Here is a 22,194-nt window from a genome sequence, read left to right as displayed (position 1 = left end):
AAGCCCATCCCAACACACCCCCCACCCAAACCCCCCCCTCCCCGGACATGATAAATGAATATCAATTTAAAGGACAACTAGATTGTAAGTGAAGGACATCCACTGACTAACTCTAAAGCATCCACCCAACAGTGTGGAATCTGCTAGAACTCTCTGCAGTCCTAGGCACTGGTGAGTACCACTGTTTACAGGGCCAGCTGCCTACGGCTATGCCAGCAACCCCAAGGCCCCCCGCCCACGCCAGCTCCAGTCATCCTGCCAGGATGGCCCCAGCTGAGTATGCTAGGACCCACTCGGGCCCCAGCTATCCTACCATGGCAGCCTTAGTGCAGGACAGCCCAGGACGCTACGGACTGCACCTGTTCCCACTCCAACTCTAGACACCCTACCAGGGCAGCATCTCCTCCAGCTCCAGCAATTTCTCCAGAGTGGCCCAGGGAAAGAATGCCCCAGAACTCCCCAGTCCATGCACACTCCAGCTCCTACCGTCCCACTAGGGCAGCTCCAGCACAGAGTATTTGGGAACCCTGGGCCCATACCCACTCCAGCTCTAGCCATCTCACCAGGACAGCCTTGGTGCAGTTTTCCCTAAGACACTTCCCCCATCCAACTCCAGCTTCAGCTGGGGAGCCAAAGCTACAGGCACATGCAACCTACACAGGGGATGTTCCCACAGCCAGTCAGGACAAGTGGCTGTTCTACCTAATTTGCAGAAGTAGACTTATGAAGTCAAACAAACCAAGGGACACAGAGGATTATATTCCCAACAAAAGAAAATGAAAAAATTCCAGAAAAAAACCCTAATGAAATAGCTAAGTAATTTACCTGAGAGTTCAAAATAATGTCATAAAGATGTTCCCTGAACTAAGAATGGAAAAATACAATTTCAATAAATAACTAGAAAAAACTACCAAACAGAAGTCACAGATGTGAATAATAAATGAAAAATACAATATAAGCAATCAGCAGCAAATTAGAGGATATAGAACAGGTCAATAATCTGGAAGATAGAATAGTGGATATCACCCAATCAAAATGGCAAGTAGAAAAAATAATTATAAATGAGAGCAATATAGAAGGGACCTCTGGTTATAACATCAAGTGACAAACATTCACATTATAGTGGTCACAGAAGGAAAAGAGGGAAGAAAGGGGTAGAAAACTTAAATAGCGGTTGAAAACTTCACTAACATGGGGAAAGAAATAAACATCCAGTTCCAAAAAGCACAGAAACTCCCAAACAAGAGGAATATAAAGAGATTCATATCAAGACATACTACAATTACAATATCAACCATTAAAGAAAAATCTTAAAGGCAGTAAAAGAAAGTCACATACAAGAGAGACCCTAAGACTATCAGCTGATTTTTCAGCAGAAAATTTGCAGACCAGAAAGGAGTAGCAGAATATATTTAAAGTGCTGAAAGGGAAAAACTTAAAACTGAGAATAACCTACCCAGCAAGGTTATTATTCAGAACAGAAGGAAAGAGATATAGAGTTTCCAGTACAAGCAAAAGATAAAGGAGTTCATGACCACAATCCAGCCTTATAGGAAATATTAAGGAATCTTAAGAGAAAAAGAAAAGACCACAATTAGAAATAAGAAAAACTATAAGCCAATATCTCTCATGAATACAGATGCAAAAATCCCCAACAAAGTATTAGCAAATTGAATCCAACAATACATCAAAAAAAAAATCATACACAATCAAGCCAGATTTATTTCCAGGATGCAAAAATGGTTCAATATTCACACACACATACACAAATCAACATGATAGGTCACATCAATAAGAAAAAGGATAAACCGTGTTATTTCAATAGATGCAGAAAAAGCAATGGACAAAGTATGACATCCCCTCATGATAAAAAAAAAAAAAAAAAAAGACCCTCTGGAAAATAGATCTAAAGGGAACATACCTCAACATAATAAAGGCCTTATATGCATATAACCCACAACCAACATCATACTCCATGATGAAACACTGAGAGCTTTTCCCCTAAGGTCAGGAACAAGACAGAGCTGTCCACACTCACCACTTTTAATCAACACAGTACTGTTAAGTCCTAGCCACAGCCATTAGACAACATAATAAAAGGCATCCAAATTAGTAAGGAAGAAACAAAACTCTCTTCATTTGCAGATGATACAATAGAAATACATAGAAAACCCGGAGCTGATAAAAACTACAAGAACTGATAAATAAATCTACTGAAGTCAGAGTACAGAAATCAATGTACAGAAATCTGTTGCATTACTATACACTAATAATGAAACAGCGGAATGTGAAATTAAGACAACAATCCCATTTACAATGGCAGCAGACACAATAAAATATCTAGGAATAAACTAAACCTAACAGGTGAAAGACTTGTACTCTGAAAACTATAAAACACTGATGAAAGAAATTCAAGACTATGCAAAGAAACGGAAAGACATTCTGTGTTCATGGAATGTTAGAACTAATACTCTTAAAGTGTCTACAGCGTGAAAGGTGAACTATAAATTTCATGCCAATTCTTAGCAGAATACCAACAGCATTTGTTAGAGCTCCAATGAACAATTCTAAAATTTTTATGGAACCACAGAAGACCTCAAATAGCCAAAACAATCTTAAAAAAGAAAAACTTTCTTTTGAGGTGTTGAGGTATCACGACACCAGACTTTAAGTTTTATTACAAAATAGTAGTAATTAAAACAGTATGGTACTGGCATAAGAAGAAACATACAGATCAACAGGACAGAATAGAAACCCCAGAAATAAATCCATGATCCTATGCTTAATTAATCTTGGACAAAAGAGGAAGGAGTAATAGGAAAAAGTCTCCTCAACCATGGTGGTGTTGGCAAACTGGACAGCTACGTGCAAAAAAACATGGGACCACTTTCCTTCACCATACACAAAAACAAACTTAATATGAATTAAAGACCTAAGCGTGAGACCTGAAACTATAAACATCCCTGAAGAGAGCACAGACAGTAATTTCGCTGACATTGCCACCGTAACATTTTTCTAGACTTGTCTCCCGAAGCCAGGGACATAAAACCAAAAATGAACTATTGGTACTACTTCAAAATAAAATGCTTCTGCACAGCAAAGGAAACAACCAACAAAACTAAAATACAACCTATGGAATGAGTGACGAAATTTGCAAATGACATATCCACTAAAGGGTTAGTATCCAAAGTGTATAGAACTTATTAAAACTCAACACTCAAAAAACAAATAAGCCAATTAAAAAATGGACAGAAGCCATGAATAGTCATTTCTCTGAAGATGACAGCCAGATGGCCAACAGACACATGAAAAGATGCTCAACATCACTCATCATCAGGGAAATACACATCAAAACTACAATGAGATATCACATCACACCTGTCAGAATAGCTACCATCAAAAACACAAGAAACAACTGTTATCAAGGATGTAGAGAAAAAGAAAACTTAGTGCTCTATTGGTGGGAATACAAACGGTGCAGCCACCGTGGAACACAGTATGGAGTATCCTCAAAACATTAAGAGCAGAACTACCCCATGATCCAGCAATCATACTACTGGGTATCTACCCAAGGAATATGAAGACACTAATTTGAAGGGATAAATACCCCACGATGTTTATAGCAGCATTATTTATGATAGCCAAATTATGGAAATAGCCCGCATTCATCAATAGGTGAATGGATACAGAAGATGTGCTACACACACACACACACACACACACACACACACACACACACTGGAATATTACTCAGCCATAAAAAGAATGAAATCTCGCCATTTGCAACAAGGGATGGACCTACTGAATATTATGCTAAGTGAAATAAGTCCTACAGATAAAGACAAATACTATATGATTTCACCTATATGAATACTTGAAAAACAAAACAGAAAGGTTCATAAATAAAGGAAGCAAATTGTTGGTAAAGGGGGGGTGGTGCAGGGAGGTGAAATAGGTAAAGGAGGTTAAAAGATACAAACTTATAAAGTAAGTAAGTCATGGGATGTAACGTACAGCATAAGGAATACGGTCAATAGTATTGTAATGATTTCCTTTAGCGACAGATGGAAGTGAGACCTATCACTGGCATTTTGCAATGTATAAATATATTGAATCCGTGTGATGTATACCTGAAACAGGATATTGTATGTTAATTAAACTTCATTAATATATTTATGTGTGCTATATAGAGAGCACATACAAATGTATAGAGAGCTCGTTTTTTAACTCTTATTTTGGATGATACATGGATATACATACACATATACAAAGGTTATATTTTAGGTTTTATATACGTATTTTGGGTTTAAAAATTAGGAGAGTAGGGAGGGGAGAGGGGCAGAGAGATACTGGAAACGTAGTAAAGAGTTAACATATATGCATATCTGGGTAAAGAATACATAAGAATTCTTTGTGCTCTTGCAACTTTTCAGTCTGAAATAATTTCAAAATAATTTTTTTTAAAGTACTGTCCATCCAGGGTGAGTCAGGTTGCACTATCTCCTTTCCAGTGATGGCCTTCTGAAGTGTTAAAGCTGATGAACAGTTTCCAGGATCTAAATCAGACTTCCAAGAAGCAACAGTCTCTCTCAAAATCCCTAGAAATCACCTAAGTGTTTATGTCATCAGTTCCAACCCAAATGCCAGGCACTGTAGACATTTCGTGGCCATGGCTTAGTTCAGAGTTCATTTCTAGTCAGTAAATGGAATTCTCATCCTATCAAACGACAAAACAATGAAAATGTTTAAACCATCATTATCAGTTCTATTGAGACGAACCAAGGTTTAAGGCCACATTTATCCTTTCAGGAAGATGGTGGTGTGTAACTCAACTCTACAGGGTACAGCAATTCGATGGACTATTTTAGTGGTCAAGGTAAAAGCACTCTGAAAAATCAAGTTCCATCCTACAAGGCAGGTGTTCTCTAGGCAACAGTATGAGTTTTCCATCAAGAACATTACCCAGTTTCTGAGGCGTCATCAGGTCCCTTCCTGTAGAGCTCCTGCTTCATGTGTACGTTCCTCCCTCTCACTGTGACGGTTACCAGGGGAAAGCCTTTCTGCAGCGTCCACGTATTCATCATGGTTTTTACATCAAGGCCTTCCTGTTGCCAGTGCTGATGGAGACAGAAGAAACCAGCTATAGGACCACTCGCCCAAGTCTAACAGAGGACCAGGCTTGCGCTCACAGGGCTACTACCTGTTGGCAACCCCTGTGAAGCTTTTCCTCACCCCCTTCCTCTGCTCACCAGCCCCCCCTTCCTCACACTGTGTCCTGCCATGGCATTCCCCTCAGAGCACTGACTGTTTGCCCTTCGTTCTCTTTCTCTACATACGCAGGTCACATCTTAAGAGCAGGTACTTTGTGTGGTTCTACTGGGCACACCTTGGGCTTGGCACACCCCACTGAGCAGACACGTGAGTGAATGGAGGGAGGGAAGGGAGACAAAGTGGCCAGGCTTTCAACAACCATGTAACAACATTGGCTCAGACAACACAAGCAAGGTGGGGGAAAAACTGTTCAGTCAATAGCCTCTACCTCCCAAAGTGGTAACATCAAGATGGGCCATACTCAACAGTCATAAACCCAAAAGAGGATATATTCTTTGAAACTCAAAAATCTTCTAAGAATACTTATTTTATTTTTTTAAAGATTTTATTTATTTATTCATGAGAGACACACAGAGAGAGAGAGAGAGAGAGAGAGAGAGAGAGAGGGGCAGAGACACAGGCAGAGGGAGAAGCAGGCTCCATGCAGAGAGCCTGACGTGGGACTTGATCCCAGAACTCCAGGATCATGCCCTGGACTGAAGGCAGGTGCTAAACCAATAAGCCACCCGGGCTACCCCTAAGAATATTTAAAAGGCAGTAAAAGGATAAAAATACATCACAAAATTACTGTGATGTAACACAATAACACTACATCACTAGCAATTATTGAATAAAGTGGTCTCTAAAAACCAAAAAGCCAGAAAACATAAAAATATGGTAGTAAAAGTCAGCTGAATCTCTAGACCTGAACTTTAGTGCCTGTGAAAATATTCTACAAGTCCAGATAATGAGACTCACATTATTTTGGACCTCAAATATTATGAATTCTTCGCAGCTTAGCGATTAAAAACATGAATTGGATCTAAAGTCAAACCCCCCCACTCTGCAGTTTACTGAGCATATGCTTTCAGATTTCACTTTTCCATCTGTTAAAATAGAAGTACCCTGCATGTTGGACTGGTGCAAGAAATACAGGAGGTAATAGTGCTTAGCACCTGTCTGACACATAGTAGATGCTCTAGAATGCTCGCTGCCCTGGTTTTTTTCAGAAATGAAGAGCTTTGGAAAGGACCCACACAGCCTGAGACAGCCCCAATCCACCACAGAAACAGGTCATTGACATTCACTGCTTTCCAGAGAACGAAGCTGATTAGGACCAGCGACAGGGGCTACCAAAGAATGCTATCCAACTTCCCTGTGGAGACAGCATCCAAGAGAAGTTGTAAAAAGATGGTCAGTCTCCACACAACCTTATGTGGAATAAGAGTGATATGATGAGGACCTCAGAGTCTGGCACAGAGGTTTTCTGCGAAGAATAGAGTAAAAACCTGGGCTTAGGGGGTCCCACGTAGATGGAAAAACTTACTGACGATGATGAACGTGAGCCCCTAGAGCAAAAGCCATCCATCCTCTCTGTGCCACCTGTAGGGCAAATCTAAAAACCAAACATGTTAGTCTTGGTTCTGTAGAAAACACTCATGATCCCTCTCAGAGGGATTAATAGAGTGCAGAAAACAAAAACAAAAACATGGTAATAAGCCCGGCAACCCCAAACAGAGCTCAACAAAACCATACTCACACTTGCCATGCTGTTCCACAGGTCCTCATTTTTTGTGTTTTTGTAGCTATGCTTCAGGAGATACTGGACAATGCCACTTTTAAATGCATCGGCACCAAGATAATCCCTTAGCATATTCAGAATACAAGCTCCCTGAAAAGACAACATTAAGTCATTGTTAGTTTAATCATCATCTCCTCTGTCATCACACTTTATCTTGGGAGAGTCCTTTCAACATGCAACTACGGCAATATCTTCAATGTCTAGTGATTTGTGACCCAACTAAAGAAAACGGGTTTAAAAAAAATTTTTTTTTAAAGTGGGTAAACTTAGATCTGCCTAGGGCAGCCCCAGTGGTTCAGTGGTTTAGTGACGCCTTCAGCCCAGGGCATGATCCTGGGGACCCAGGATCAAGTCCCACATCAGGCTCCTTGCATGGAGCCTGCTTCTCCCTCTGCCCATGTATCTGCCTCTCTCTCTGTGTGTCTCTCATGAATCAATAAACAAAATCTTTAAAAAAACAAAAACAAAAACCTGAGACCTGTCTAGACAAAGGGTTGAACAGAACGGTCTCTTTTCTTAGGCCCCCAGGGCCGTCATTCTCTAACAGCAACCAACCCTCCCCGCAGGGCAAATTAACATCATTGGCCAGCGCCCATTATTCACAGGTCAGTGGACAGTGGTGCAGAAGCCACACGTGAAGCACCACCTGCCTTCCCACAGCCACTGTGGCCCAGCAAGGGGGACAGGCAGGTAGAAGCAGCGATAGAAGCAGAGGTACCGGTTAAGGGATGGGAGAGCACAGGCAGCCTGGAGCACAGACGGCAGGAGGAACAAAGGAAAAGGTGGCAGAGAAGGCCTGGTGACCTACATTCCTGTGTTAAAGAGTCTCCCCCAACCCTTGATCCCCATTACTGTGGATTGTGAACCCCCAAATTCAAATGCCTCCAATGGACAAGTGACATAAATGAGGCAATGCACTCAAGAGTAAAGAAAAAAGCTTTCCTATTGACCTTGCTTTTCCCCTCCATCATTTTTTTTAAATACAACTTCCTTCCCCTGCCCCTTTCCCCTTCTCTTCCACTCACCCCCTAAGCAATCAGGATCCATCATCCCAGAAAGCTCTTCCTACTTCCTTCTCTTCCTAGGAAGCCCCAGTTCATCCTTTAAGAAGTAATTAGAAAATCTCCCTTTACGGGAGAATTTCTTATGTCCTCTCAAGACCTACATTGTTCCTTTTTCTCTATAGGGAACGGTGGGGACACCAGACAGGCAAAGCACAGATCCATGAATATCCACATGGAGTACATCACCCTGCCAACAGGATTGGTTTGGGTTTTTTTTTTTTTTTAAGTGTTTATTGATGTATAATTTAGATGTAACCTATTAGTTTCAGGTGTATAGTGGTTCAATATTTGTATATACTGTGACCACCACTTACCACATTAAGTCTAGCTAACATCAATTCCCTTGTTTTTTTTTTTTTTTTCTTTAGATGTGGACTTTTAAGATTTACTCTTAGCAACTTCCCAATAGGCAATACAGTAGTATCAACTACAGAACATGCTGTAAATTACAGCCCAGTGACATAACAGTTTTATAAGTAAAAATTTGTACCTTTTGACCCCCTTCTCCCATTTTGCCCATCCCTGCCTCTGACCACTACCACTCTGTTCTGTGCCCAAAATGGAATGGTTTTTGAAAATGCCACATGTAAGTGAAATCTTATGGTATTCGTCTTTGACTTATTTCACTTAGTGTAATGCCTTCAAGGTCTATCCACTTTGTCCAAATGGCAAGATTTCATTCTATCTTGAGGGTGATTAATATTCTGTTGTATGTGCATATCACGTTTTTTTTTTTTTTTTAAATCCATTCATTGCTCGGTGGACACAAGTTGTTCCCCTTCCTTGGCTACTTACTATAAATGATGCTACAATGAATTTGAAAGTGTGTGTTACCTTTGAATTAGGATTTTTTGTTTTCTTCAGATAAATACTCAGAAGTGGAATTGCTAGGTCCTACTGTAGTTTTATTTTTGAGGTCAGTCCTGCATGAAGAGAAACAGAGCTGTCCTACGTGTGCACTCACTACAGAAGCCCTTTTAGGTAGTTGTAGTTTTAATATTGAGGAAACTCCACTTCATTTTCCACTGTGATTGGACCGATTTACATTCCCACCAACAGTGCACAAGGGTGCCTTTTCCTGCACACCCCTGCCAACACTCTTTGTCAGGATAGCTATCCTAAGAGGTGCAAGGTGATAGATCACTGTGGTTTTGATTCTCATTTCCTTTATGATTAGTGATGTTGAGCATCTTGTCACATACTTCTTGGCCACTTGTGGGTCTTCCTTGGAAATGTCTAATTTAGTTCCTCTGCCAACATTCCATCAGATTGTTACTGAGCTGTAGGAGTTCTTATCTATGTTGGATATTAACCCTATATCAGACATATGGTTTGCAAACATTTCCTCCCATCCTGTAGGTTTGCCTTTCCATTTGCATTATTTCTTCTGCTGTACAGAAGCATTTCAGTTGGATACATTCCTACTTGTTAATTATTGCTTTTGCTGCTTGCACTTTTGGTGTCACATACAAAAAATTGTTGCCAAGTCACAGGTTAAGGAGTTTTATCCCTTTATTTGCTTTTAGGAGTTTTATGGTTTTTTGTCTTCAATCAAGTTATTTTCTCCAAGAGGTATACGACAGTGGTCCATTTTCATTCTTTCACACGTGGTGTTGGGAAAGCTGAACAGTCATTAATTGAAGATACTCTCCTTTTCCCATTGTATATTCTTGGCTTCTTTTTCAGACACAAAAAATTGACCATATATGTGTGGGTTTGTCTCTGAGCTCTCTAGTCTGTTCCACTGAGATACACCTCTGTATGTCTGTTTTTATCTCCCGTGCACTGCTGATGAAAACATCAAAGAAATACTATTCCGTATATTACATTTAAGATAACCAAGTACAATGGTAAAGGACATTCTCTGCCTTGCTGAAGACAAAAGAAATGGTTGGGAATGGAAAGAGAATTGGAAAAGCAGAACCTTGATCTCATGAAGGAAGAACTAGGACTTTAGCTTCAGCTTGCATTACACCAAGGGAAATACACAGCCCTCTGCCCCCTACCATGTAACCAGGGTGACTAGAATCCTTGTTTTTTCTTTTTCCTTGTCCAGAAAAGCCAGATAAAGATTTTTTTATGTATAATCTCCCATCAAATGTTAGCAACCATTTCCAGTTCTGTTATTAAACACATCGCATAGGACAGTATTTTGCAGTTCAACAATACAAACCATTTTTTTCACTTTATAAGGCTACTTTTAAAAATAATTAATCTTTATTTAATTTCAATTTGCCAACATATATTATAACACCCAGTACTCATCACACACCAGTTCTGAAGGCAATGAAAGGTAAGCTACAGGAGGCAGGAATGTTTGCCTGATGATACACGATCAAGACCTATTGTTGAATGATAAGAGGCAGAGTTACTGTAGGCCATCAAGTTTCACTTTATGACAAAATGGAAAAAAACAACTATAAGATCTTCAGGATTACAAATCAAACTGCAACTTTGGCTGTAAAAAGTTAACTCCAGGCAGCATGGGGCAGCATAGAAGGCATTCAATCTGGTGGTTTTTTAAGAAGGGAAAGCCACCCCACAACCCTATCTATCACCTCTCTACCCAAGTCTATCAGTTTGGTGTCCAAAATGTACCCTTATAATCCATTTTTACCTTTTCATAAGAAACCTCATCAAACATCTCCCGAATCTGAGCAGGATCCTCCACAGCTGTCGACACAGGGTGTGAAGAATTTAATGCATCTACCTCCATCACATCAAAACACTTGCCAAAGAAATAATCTTCCTATTGAAACAAAGAATGTCACTTATGTGATTTCTATTTTAGATAAAAAATATTAAAGGATTAATGTTTGTTCTGGGTTAACAGGCTTATACTTCAAGTTTCTGGCCCAAACCTCTTCCATATTTACACTTTACAAAATAAAATAGCATTGCTGTTGCTAAAGAGCATCCAACAAACAATTTTAGGTGAACATTTTAGATTTTTAGATTTTGTTCATCTTAACTACCTTTTAGAAGACAAGCTTAACTTAAAAACAAAATCATGGGAAAAAAAAAAAAAAAATCATGGGGATCCCTGGGTGGCTCAGCAGTTTAGCATGATCCTGGAGTCCTGGGATCGAATCTCACATCAGGCTCCTGGCATGGAGCCTGCTTCTCCCTCTGCCTGTGTCTTTGCCTCTCTATCTCTCTCTGTCTCTATGTCTCTCATGAATAAATAAATAAAATCTTTAAAAAAAAAAAAAAAAGAAAGAAAGAAAAGCCATGATGCTTGTAGCCAAACAGTGCCAAACCACGAACTAAAGTGTGTAGTGATTACAACATCGCCATCTTATTTTAAAGCAAAGAAAGTTAAGTTTAAAACCATGTGGTCAAAAAAAGAAAGAAAAAAAGAAAAAGTGGAGAACAAACTCCAAGTATAATCTGATTTCTTAGGGCATATTACCCAATAGAATAACATACACAGATAATCAACTTTATTTTTAAGGGTTATGTGGAAATGGGAAAATATTTATGATCCATCGTAGTGTAATAGTTAGACATTATAACTAAATTATGTGTCCAGGAAGATGAAAATGAGAATACATGCATAAATCAAAATTATAGAGTGAAGGATTGCTTTTTGAGTTTTGTTTCCTTTTATATACAGTTTTTTTTATATACAGTTTTCTTTCTTTTTTTTTTTTTTTTTTTTTTAACTTTACTGCATGTGGGACAACCTGGGTGGCTCAGTGGTTGAGCGTCTGCCTTTGGCCCAGGGCGTGATCCTGGAGACCCGGGATCGAGTCCCCCACTGGGCTCCCTGCATGGAGCCTGCTTCTCCCTCTGCCTGTGTCTCTGCCTCTCTGTGTGTCTCCTATGAATAAATAAATAAAATCTTAAAAAATAAAAAAAGAAAGAAAAACTTTACTGCATGTGATTTTCACAAGTTAAACACCAGATTTTTAAGATAAAAATGTAAAGGTTCCAAAGCCTTCAGTTTGTAGGCTCCTATATAAACAAATGTGCAGTTACCTAAAGCAAATAGGATCCTCTTTGAGTTGGCAAGTAGGATCCTATTGAAATAATAGCAATCTGTACTTAATAATCCTTCAGTGAGCAACCTGAAGGTTGAGAAAATGAGATGGAACAGACAAGTTGTCATTACTTCTATTTCTTTTAAGATATTAAGTGGGATAAGATTTAACATAATTTCCTACCTCTCACAGATTTGGAAATAAGGAATCCAGTTTGGAAATAAGCCTTTGTGACACCTCTGAAGTTCAGTAGCATTTTGGGAACCCCATTCCTTTCTAGACTCTCAGGGAGTTAAAATGAATTCGATAATTGAAGATCATTAAATATCTTCCACTAAAGCTGAATAAAACGACAGATCAACCTGTTAAAAATAAGTAAATACTTACAACTTTCAGTTCAGGATGAGTCACACTGACAGACACAAACTCCATAAACTTGGCAAAGCCCTCATTTAACCAAAGATCATTCCACCATTCCATGGTAACGAGGTTTCCAAACCACTAAAAGGAAAACAGCAGATTATTCACACATTTCTACGGAGACTGGCTTCTCTACACAGCTATAAACATAAGGCATTCAGGAGGAAAGATTGCACGTGTATGATGTCAGTGTATCAATGACATTTATAGAATATTTCAGCAAAGTAAAAAAAAAAGTTTCAATGTAATTTTAAAACATGGCACCTGATGCTTTAAAGAAATTGTTTTTCCTATGGAAAAAAGGCAAAGCAAAAATGAAGCTATCCAACTCGTATGTCAATATGAATAGTCTCTTCTGTCCCATAAAAGCAATCTAGGTGTAGTTTTGCCACAATTTTTTAAAAACAAAATTTTGTGTACCTGGTGGGCGAGTTCATGAGACACTATCAAAGTAATGTCAAGCTTATCTGACGCAGAAGACTTCTCAGCATCAAACAACAGAGCAGATTCTCTGTACGTGGTCAGTCCCCAGTTTTCCATAGCACCACTCTCAAAGTCCGGAATAGCAGCAAGATCTTGGGAACAACACAAAAATCTATTAGCTGTCTTGAAGTGAGACATTGCCCAAACACACTAGCTTTCAGAATGGATAGGTGTAGGGATCCTAAGAAAAGCCAAGCTGGTTTGGGCGGAATCATTCTAGGCTGGAGGAACTTTTCACAACCAAGAAAGAGAGGCTCAGAGTCACTGAGTTGCTCTACTGCTGCATGACAGCCTCAGAGGTGGGCCCTGGGCCTCCTGACTCCCTTTCTAGCCATCTGAGGAGGAGTTTAGGGATTGAAAACTCTTTAACAATCTCTTCAATAATCCACTTGCCTTGGGATGCCCCAGGCTCCCATCCACCTAAAATCCCAAACACACAATAGTTTTAAAAGCCCACTTAAGAAGGAAAATGCAGATTTTTCCTTACCCTGTATGCGTTCAAGAAAAATTTATTGAGCATCCTTTATATCCCTACCAAACGTGTGCCAATAATGAAAAAAAATGCAGCTTCCGCACTTTGCTGTCTCCCCACTAATTCAGCAGGGTTTATCTTTAAAGTCAGAAGATAAGATTCTCACCACGATACGTGCCTCAGAAACCTTTTCAAGTTCTTCTGCTATTAGAAATTTACTGTATAGATGAGGGGTGAGTAGGATCAACCTGATGGTTAACCCCTGCTGGGAGTTTCAGGACTTAAAGGGCTACTGAGATAAACATGGGAATGCCAATTAGGAGGATTTAATCCACAGCTGACAACATTAAATGCCACAATTTGCAAAAACTGTGCAAAATCTCTACCTTGTTTGGGCAAGGGATATGGAATGCTGAAATAATCCTCATAAAATTCTAGAAGCGTCACGGCGGCATCCAGGGCATAATCTGCCTGGTGTATCTTGTCTGGCACAGCATATATGGAAACCTGAAGAGAAAGGCAGAGACAGCTATTCAAATGCCATTGTGGGTTCTCTCCACAACTGTACAGAACATAGACGTTTAAGGCTTCATCTTCCGCAACATAGTTGACAATTAAGAAAATCAGCAGTTCTGTTTCTTATATTAATGCTGTTTCTGATCAACTACAACATGCTGGATAACCTATACAAAACCATCTTTTTAAAAATGCTCTTATGACACTGTAGAAAAGTCAAGTTAGATGCCAGAAATGAAGTAACAGTAGGACCCTCCATAGACAGCAGAGCACTGCAGCCAGCTTTTGTCCTGAGGACACTAGCCTAATACAGATGGATCTGAGCTTTCACAGCACTGGAGGTCTCAGGGGATAGGAAACAAAATTCAGAGCCCGCCCGAGATGGGACGTCCAACAGAAGACGCACCATGCGTAAAGCTGGACCCAAAAGGATCACACCCTTGCTGTAAGGGTAAACTAAACACAGCCACCCCCTTCCTCAAGGAGCCTGCAGGAGTGGGGGAACATCTTTTTCAAAGGCTTGGTACTTTAGAGGGGAGGCTGATGGAAGTCTTAAGAGAATCAGTAAAAAGCTAATCTTCACACTCGGTAGCAGCTGGACACACACTAACCAGGTAGCTTAAAAATCTGAAGCTAAGAGGTTGAATTAAAGTGATTCATGGGCTCGTAAGTGCTCCTGGTCACCCGACAGGAGCAAACAAATTCTCTCTGAAAGAAGCCACCTTCAACTCAGGTAGCCTAAGTTCAATACACGCCGAGGAACCCAGACACCATAAGCAAAAACCAGCAGAAACAACAGACCATAGAACCAGACGCACAAAGACTTCAGATAGGACAGTTACTAGAATGTAAAATTTACATTTAATGTATTTAAAGAAATAAAAAACCTAAGAACACTAATATGAAAGAGTTCTGGGTCCCAATTCCAATGTGGGGGTGGGGGATTACCCCCACACCTGCAAGCAGTTCTCCAATACCACCCGGGTGTCCCACAACTCAGCTTGGTTTCAACACTGCCCAGCGTCCACGACATGAAGGATGAGCCTTTCAAAACTGGCCCCACTTCCACTTCAGGGGATAGTCACGAGTCCACCTTACCCTCCATGCTTCTGACCAACAGGCTAGAGCTTGCAGGTTGCAACAACCACCTCTTTAGGTTTCATTACTTTGCTAGAGCAGCTCCTAAAACTCAGAGAAATATCTTACTTACTATAAAAGGTCATGACTCAGAAACAGCCAGATTGGAAGAGCTGCCATACCATCCCCCAGGCAGGCCACTCTCACGGATTCTCTGCACTTGCACCAACCCAGAAGCTCTCTGAACTGTCCTTTTAGGTTTTTATAGAGGCTTCCCTCCACAGTCAGGGCTCATAAAGTCATCAGCCCTAGGTAATTGAACTCAAATCCCCAATCCTTCACCACTCTCTGAACGTCAAGAGGGAGTGGCCAAAAGTCCCAACCCTCAGACCACATGGCTAGTTCTCCGGCACCCAGCCCCCATCTTTAGGTTACCTATGTGCTTTCCACAAGTCATCTCATTAACCTGAGAGACACCTTTCTAGCTGTCATCAGGAAATTCCTCATGTTTTAGGAGCTTCATGCTAGAAACCGGGACAAAGACCACGTATATATATTTCTTGTCATAAATCACAATATCACAGTATGGAAGAGACATTATTTTAAAAAAAGAATCTTTCATAAAGGATTCACAAAAGTGGGCAAATCAATGCATGACTGTTTTTGCTGATAGTTTCGCTACTGAATTTAGATTGGTCCCTATGTTCAAATCTCAAGCATCACCTTCAAATCTCCAGGTAAGTAGAAAGATCTCTACAAGAACCACTACAGGGGGATCCCTGGGTGGCCTAGCGGTTTGGCGCCTGCCTTTGGCCCAGGGTGCGATGGAGTCCCAGGATGGAGTCCCACATCAGGCTCCCAGTGTGGAGCCTGCTTTTCCCTCCTCCTGTGTCTCTGCCTCTCTCTCTCTCTCTCTCTATGTCTATCATAAATAAATAAATAAATAAATAAATAAATAAATAAATAAATAAATAAATAAATCTTAAAAAAAAAAAAAAAAGAACCGCTACAGGAACAAACGATCATTCATCAGAGAAGTCCTATCCGTTCAGGCCTCAGTGAAAATGTGCACAAATAAATGAGATATCTTCAAATTAAAGCCCCTCCTCTCCCCGCAAAGATTGTTTGCATTCAGAACCCAGCATACAGTTGAATAGGTTGTTCACTACACAACGGCACCTAGAAAGGGGGAAAGTAGTACTTGACACAAGATATTTTTTCTAGTATTCGCTGCCACAAATGTCCTCCCCAGAGCCATGAAATTCTCTAAGCTGACTGCTCTATTTTACTTTCTTCTCAAGGCCAGAAACCCTCTGTTCAGATAGTCAATGACATTTTCTTCCAAACTGTAGAAAGTGATAGCCAGAAACAACTAGAGAAACCACTGGCAGGGTCTAGTCCAACCTACACATTTTTTTTATTTTTTTATTTTTTTATTTTATTTTATTTTTTAACCTACACATTTTAAAGAAGCATAAATTAAACTAAGTTTCAAAGAGAGCAGGGCCAAGGTCAGAAAACCAGCTATTGGTGGAGCTGGGACCGTGATCCAGACCAGACCAAGCCTCTCCACATGTTTTTGTGATTAGAACCCCATTGTAAATACCAGCATCTGTGACAATAGGATGCCAACAATCTTGGGTTTTGCCCAAGACTCAGGTGTGTGCCCAAATTGTGGGACTTCCAGTTTTAAAACCAGGACAGTCTCACCCAGGCTAGGATAAGTTGGTCACCCTATGTGACAATCTGACAGTCCCAGGATTCACCTTGACTCCGTTCTTGGTCATCTTGCTAATGGACTCAAAATCTGAAATAATGAAGGCCACCAGGTAGGTGCTCATCTTCACAGTGACATCAAAATGGTCTTCTAGGAGTCCTTCAGCAACAGTCACAGATTTAACCTAAAATCAGAAGAAATGAAATCATCAAATAACCCAATTATCCAATGCATTGAAAATATTTCCTAAAGAGAAATTTCTTAACCACCGGATGTAATAAAGTACACAGCACACCATTTGTAAAATTATTTTAAAATTTCTCTAATAAAAATAAATAAATAAATAAATAAATAAAATAAAATTTCTCTAATACCTGATTGTAATTTTGATATTAAGTCCAATCTATTCAATTTTTTTTTAAGATTTTATTTATTTATTCATGAGAGACACAAAGAAAGAGAGAGAGGCAGAGACATAGGCAGAGGGAGAAGCAGGCTCCATATGGGGAGCCTGATGCAGGACTCGATCCTGAGACTCCAGGATCACGCCCTGGGCTGAAGGCAGGTGCTCAACCGCTGCACCACCCAGGGATCCCCCGCAATTTTTTTTACTGAGATGGAATTCACCTACCATAAAATTCATCATTTTAAAGTATAGAGTTCAGTGGGTTTTTTTTATTATATTTACAGAGTTTTGCAACTATCATCACTACATTTCTTTTAAATACCCAAGATGGTTGCAAACTGACCCATATTTGGTATATGACAGAGATAATATGAATGGAACAAAGCAAAACTGAAATTACTGGTTTTGCCAATATGTAGTCCACCTGACCTTAAATACCGGTACGAGAATTTTCTGGAAACACACTAATTTGTTTTCTACAGTCGGCAAACATGTAACTGTATATAACCTAAAAGAGAGCTTCTATTTTCCCACAAAATTGAAAGGAACACATGCCTGAACCTGACTCGGCCAACCAACTCTGATTTGCTTCACTGGAATCAGCTTTAGGTGTAGTCAGGGAGAAGGGGTGGGGGTCATAGAGGTGCAGTCTAAGAGGTCTGATCCCCAAAAGGAGAGTCTCATACCCCAGGCAACAACACAGAGCACTGGGGCAGGGTCCTGGAGAAAGAGAGCAAGAGAAGAACGAGCCTGGCGAATTCCATATTAGCATATGCATTTTCCCTGGAATCTTATTTCCACCTCTATTTCTGTGCCCTCATCCTTCTTTTTAGCACCCATCAACCACCCGTTCTGGTGTCTGATGGTCACCCTTTGTTCACTCCAACCCTAACCCTGATAGCCGACCTAGGTTTACTCTTGAAAAACTCCAACTTACCTTTTCTTTTTAAATGCCTTCTACCCAACCCTAACCCAAATGGTCATTGCTGAAGCTGTGGTATTCACTAGGCAAGTAAGCTAATTAATTCAACTTTAAATGTCATTAAATCCTGTCCACCGCCCATACACTTCAACGTTCTGATGGTCTGTTAGCTTTTGCAGCCACCAAGACAAGACGATCCCCTGAGACTCCACTGTCCTTCCCCCTGAATTCCAGGTCTGCAGCCTGAGCTCAGGCAAGTCCTAAAAGATTTCTGCCAATGGGAGAGCTTTCCTGTCCAGGAGGCAAGATCACACTGTAGATTTTCCTTTCCTTAATAAATGGCTCTTGGCTATCCATGGATTGAGGCTCCAGCGTCTCTGCGAAGCCTTGGGAGCTCCCAGCCTTCACCTTGCAAGCCTACGAGTTTCTCCACCAATCTTTTTTTGGTCATCAGTCTCCCCTTTGGTTTCATCTGTCCCCATCCTTTATTCTCCTAAAGCTGTGATTGCTTCTCTGATTAGAGAACTCATAACCCCGGGAGCAATATCATAATATTGGAGGATGGAACGACGACTGGAACAAGTATGTTCTCTATCTCAAATGTATATCAGGAAAATAGCATAACTGTTTCCTGTTTTTTTTCATATACAAATGTGAGTGGGATATCTATCCCACTCACATTTGTATCCGTTCTTAGTTGGTAGAGTTTTGCAGAAGAGCACTTTTCACAGAGCATGGCCCCCTGAGGGGGGCTATCAGAATCTTATTTGAGGAAGGGATTATTAAGGTATGATTTTTAAGGTGATCCATAGACTTTTGAGCGTCTCAAGGTACTGTGTTAGAGGTTGGCTGTGGCCCTCAGAGTCCCGCACTAAGATTATGCCCCCCTGCTCAGCACAGGGCTGAGCTGGGACACCCTTTAAGATTCTGGGCAAAGTCAGTTCCATCTGAGTCTCATCTGCAGCGAGCTCTCTGAACAAAAGCCCATGTGTGTGCTTCAGGAGTTGCAGGCTGATAGCTAGGGGGATGAGTTTTGTTCCTTTTTGTTAAAGATTTTATTTATTTATTCATGAGAGACAAAGAGAGAGAGAGGCAGAGACATAGGTGGAGGGAGAAGCAGACTCCCTGCGGGGGATGAGTTTTTCTAAGCTGGCACTGTCATCGGTCCGTGGCACTGACTCAGTAGTTTTATTCATTTGGCATGGCCATTTTCTCACCACTTTTGAAAATCAGATGGAACACGGTCCACATTTGCTTCAGTATTGGAGGGTAATGGTTTCTTTAAAGGGAACTGAGCTATCGATGACTACTTACCTTTTGTAACATAAGACGACTTTTTTTTTCTGTTGGCCCAATTTGGTGGATATAGTTACAAATCAGATGGTTACTCTTAGTTATGCTCTGTAATTTCTATATATGATATACTATCTAGTAGAGATATAGCCTTAGATGACCAGGTGTGCCCTTTAAAAGATCATATGAGACGGTGAAGGAGAAAGTGCTTTGTGAAGGGCGCTCTCATTTACATCTGACCTGCTTCCCTACAGTTGCCCTCCTGTCAGCACCAGTGACCAGGAATGCCACTGGTACTGAAATCCTACATGTTTTAAGGGCCAATTTTTTCTTTAACTACAGATAAATTCTTGTTTGAAACAAAAGCAAAGGTTAGAAATGAAAAAAGCAAAGTGAGCTGTCAGGCAATAAAACAACACAGGTGACATGAATGTTAACTGTCACCACAGTGACAAGCAAGTCACAGCATATCAACAGATTTTTCCCGTGAGTAGACAGGCAGTTCAGACTCACCAGCGGCATATTGGAGATGGCGACGTGTCTGGGCTCCCTTCGGATCTTGACTGAAAAATTCGCTTTGAAGGCAGGTTCATCAAAGCAGGGAAAGGCCATTCTGGCCGCAGTAGGTTCAAAGTGTGTTGATGCAAGTACTCTAAAATTATGGCATGTGAAAAAGAAGTACAACATAAAGCACCAGGGACTCTAAAATAGATGTGTTCTTTGGTTTTTAATCCCTAGAGATATCATAAGATTATGGAATTCACTACTAAAAAAAAAAAAATTTCATTTAAGCTATCATAAACTAAATTTAAAAAGTTAAAAACTGAGAAAACTGATTGAAAGTTATTTGACAAAGGCTTAATAGCCTTGACAGATAATGAAAACTTAAAAGTGAGTAAGACTATATAACCAGCAACCAAGGAGAAGTGCAGGTACAGGTCATAAACAGGCAATTCACAGAAGAAGGCTTACAAATAGTCAATAAACATATGAAAACCTGCTCAACTTTCTCAATAATAAAGTTAAAGGGACATATCTGTTGGCTTTTTGGCTCTATAAAGACTGCCCGTATACAGAATTGGCTGCAGATGAGAAATATGGCAAGGGATATCAAATGATTGTACACCCGTGAACTTATCAATTTTAGTTCTAGGCATTTATTCTAAAGAAATGATTGACAAAGATACTGCTGTTGCTGAAACGGTGAAAACAACCCAATCTCCATCAACGGGGTATTAGTTAAATCAGTGCACATGCATTTTAATAAACTCATTAGAATAATGTACACTGACAGCCTTCCATATGAAACATCTCAACATATTAAAATAAAATCCCTTATCAGATGGAAAATATAACATTGCTCCATTTACGCAAATGTATATCCATATCCAGAGAGAAGTCCAGAAGGATGGTCCCCAAAATAAAAGCACCGGCTATCTTTAGGGGTGTGATATGGATAGAATTTACTTTTAAAAAAATTCTTTTTGATAGCATCTTTTTTTAACCTCAGAAGAATAATATGGAATCAGAAAAATAAGTGAGTATAATCTACGAGCAAATAAAATTTGATTTTAAAATTCAGCATAAAATCTCCCAAAATAGATTACCTCCTTAAAAGCAGAACAAAAGCAAGGCTGATGAGGATCCTTTAAAAAGCTTTAACTGAGAAAAAGATGTTTCTTCTAATAGAATGTATGGGCAAACTGCATCCTCCAAAATAATGCGGAAGTCTTAATCCCTCGTATCTGTGAATGTGACTTTATTTGGAAATAGGGTCTTTGCAGATGTAATCAAATGAAGCCATAGGGTTGGGCCCTAATCCAAGAAGACTAGTGTCCTCATAAGAAGAGGGAAATTTGAGGAATGGCTACATAATAGAGTCAGACTCCAGACTGATGTTGGTGCAAGCCAAGCAATGCCAACAATCGACGGCTACCACAAACTAAAAAGAGGGAAGGAAGGATTCTTCTCAGATTTAGAGAGAGCCGAGCCCTACTGATACCTTGATTTCCGACTACTAGCCTCCAGAACGGTGAGAGCATAAATGTCTGTTGTTCAAAGCCACCCAGCTTATGGTACTTTGTTATAGCAGCTCTAGGAAACTAATACTAGAGAGAATTAAAAATGTTTATTATATACTAGAAATCTAATTACATAAATAGGTACTTTGACAGAGCAGAAGGAAAGAAAACTGGTTAAAACAGAATCAAAACACGAGATCTGAAAAACAAAGAAAAGAATCTATTGGCTATTTTTAGCTGTAAATGAAACGCAAAATCAAAATATTCAATGATCAAGGGAGATTTCAGAAATAATCCATATGAAATAATGAGTTTAGTATGGGCAGTACTTGAAGTTTAAAAAAGAAAAATAGAAAAAAAAGTACCTCACTTCCCCTTCCTTGGTTCTGTAGGTGCTTTTATAAAATCCATTTAAATGCCCCGAGAGATGGCCAGTGTAGTCAATGACAACTGTGTACGGGAGCCCAACCACCAGAGGCTCGGAAGCCACAAGTGCGATTTGCTCGTGAGGCGGGTATTCCAGGACTCTCAAGGGTTCTGCAGTCAGCCTCTCTCCAACTCTCCTCCTGAGGGTGGCCTTAGATACTTGCAGAAGGTGACTGTGCAGGATGATGGCACTTGTAGGCCGGCTGGCTGCGATTTCTATTTCCGTGGTTCCCTCGAAAGTCAGAGTGGTGAGATTTGCGTGGATCATGAGATCGTAATGAACTGGGACAATGTGCTCAGGAAGTCGTATTTTATCCCAAGGGAATGGTGTCCCATTGGTAGCTTTCGGAGACGTAGTGTCACTGCTCTGACACCAGGAAGGAGTTGACACAGTTAAGAGAAGCAAGAGTGAGGACGATAGAAATGGCATGGTTGCAAGTGGCCATGTGACGGACGGAGATATCATCTTCTTGCTCAAACCACCTGGTGGCACAAATGTATA

The 22,194-nt window shown here is 40.2% G+C and overlaps 1 protein-coding gene across 4 annotated transcripts in view; it reads right to left on the bottom strand.

Annotated features, from left to right (window-relative positions):
- The window catches only part of ERAP1 (endoplasmic reticulum aminopeptidase 1), a 42,598-nt gene that overhangs the window by 13,627 nt on the left and 6,777 nt on the right, over positions 1-22,194 (bottom strand). For all 4 annotated transcript variants that reach the window (XM_077863763.1, XM_077863750.1, XM_077863772.1 and 1 more), the window contains 10 exons: positions 21,632-22,175; positions 19,759-19,897; positions 16,674-16,808; positions 13,701-13,821; positions 12,780-12,934; positions 12,327-12,440; positions 10,574-10,705; positions 6,851-6,982; positions 6,638-6,706; positions 4,963-5,117 (listed from right to left, as the gene is read on the bottom strand). In XM_077863763.1, coding sequence (XP_077719889.1) covers positions 4,963-5,117; positions 6,638-6,706; positions 6,851-6,982; positions 10,574-10,705; positions 12,327-12,440; positions 12,780-12,934; positions 13,701-13,821; positions 16,674-16,808; positions 19,759-19,897; positions 21,632-22,158 — 1,679 coding nt within the window. In that variant the 5' untranslated portion in view covers positions 22,159-22,175. The remainder of the gene's footprint in view (positions 1-4,962; positions 5,118-6,637; positions 6,707-6,850; positions 6,983-10,573; positions 10,706-12,326; positions 12,441-12,779; positions 12,935-13,700; positions 13,822-16,673; positions 16,809-19,758; positions 19,898-21,631; positions 22,176-22,194) is intronic.

The sequence above is a fragment of the Canis aureus genome, chromosome 2 (genome assembly GCF_053574225.1).
Source record: "Canis aureus isolate CA01 chromosome 2, VMU_Caureus_v.1.0, whole genome shotgun sequence".
Taxonomy (NCBI): Eukaryota; Metazoa; Chordata; class Mammalia; order Carnivora; family Canidae; genus Canis; species Canis aureus.
Note: the sequence above shows the minus strand (reverse complement) of the source record. Positions and strands in the feature narration are given on the sequence as shown.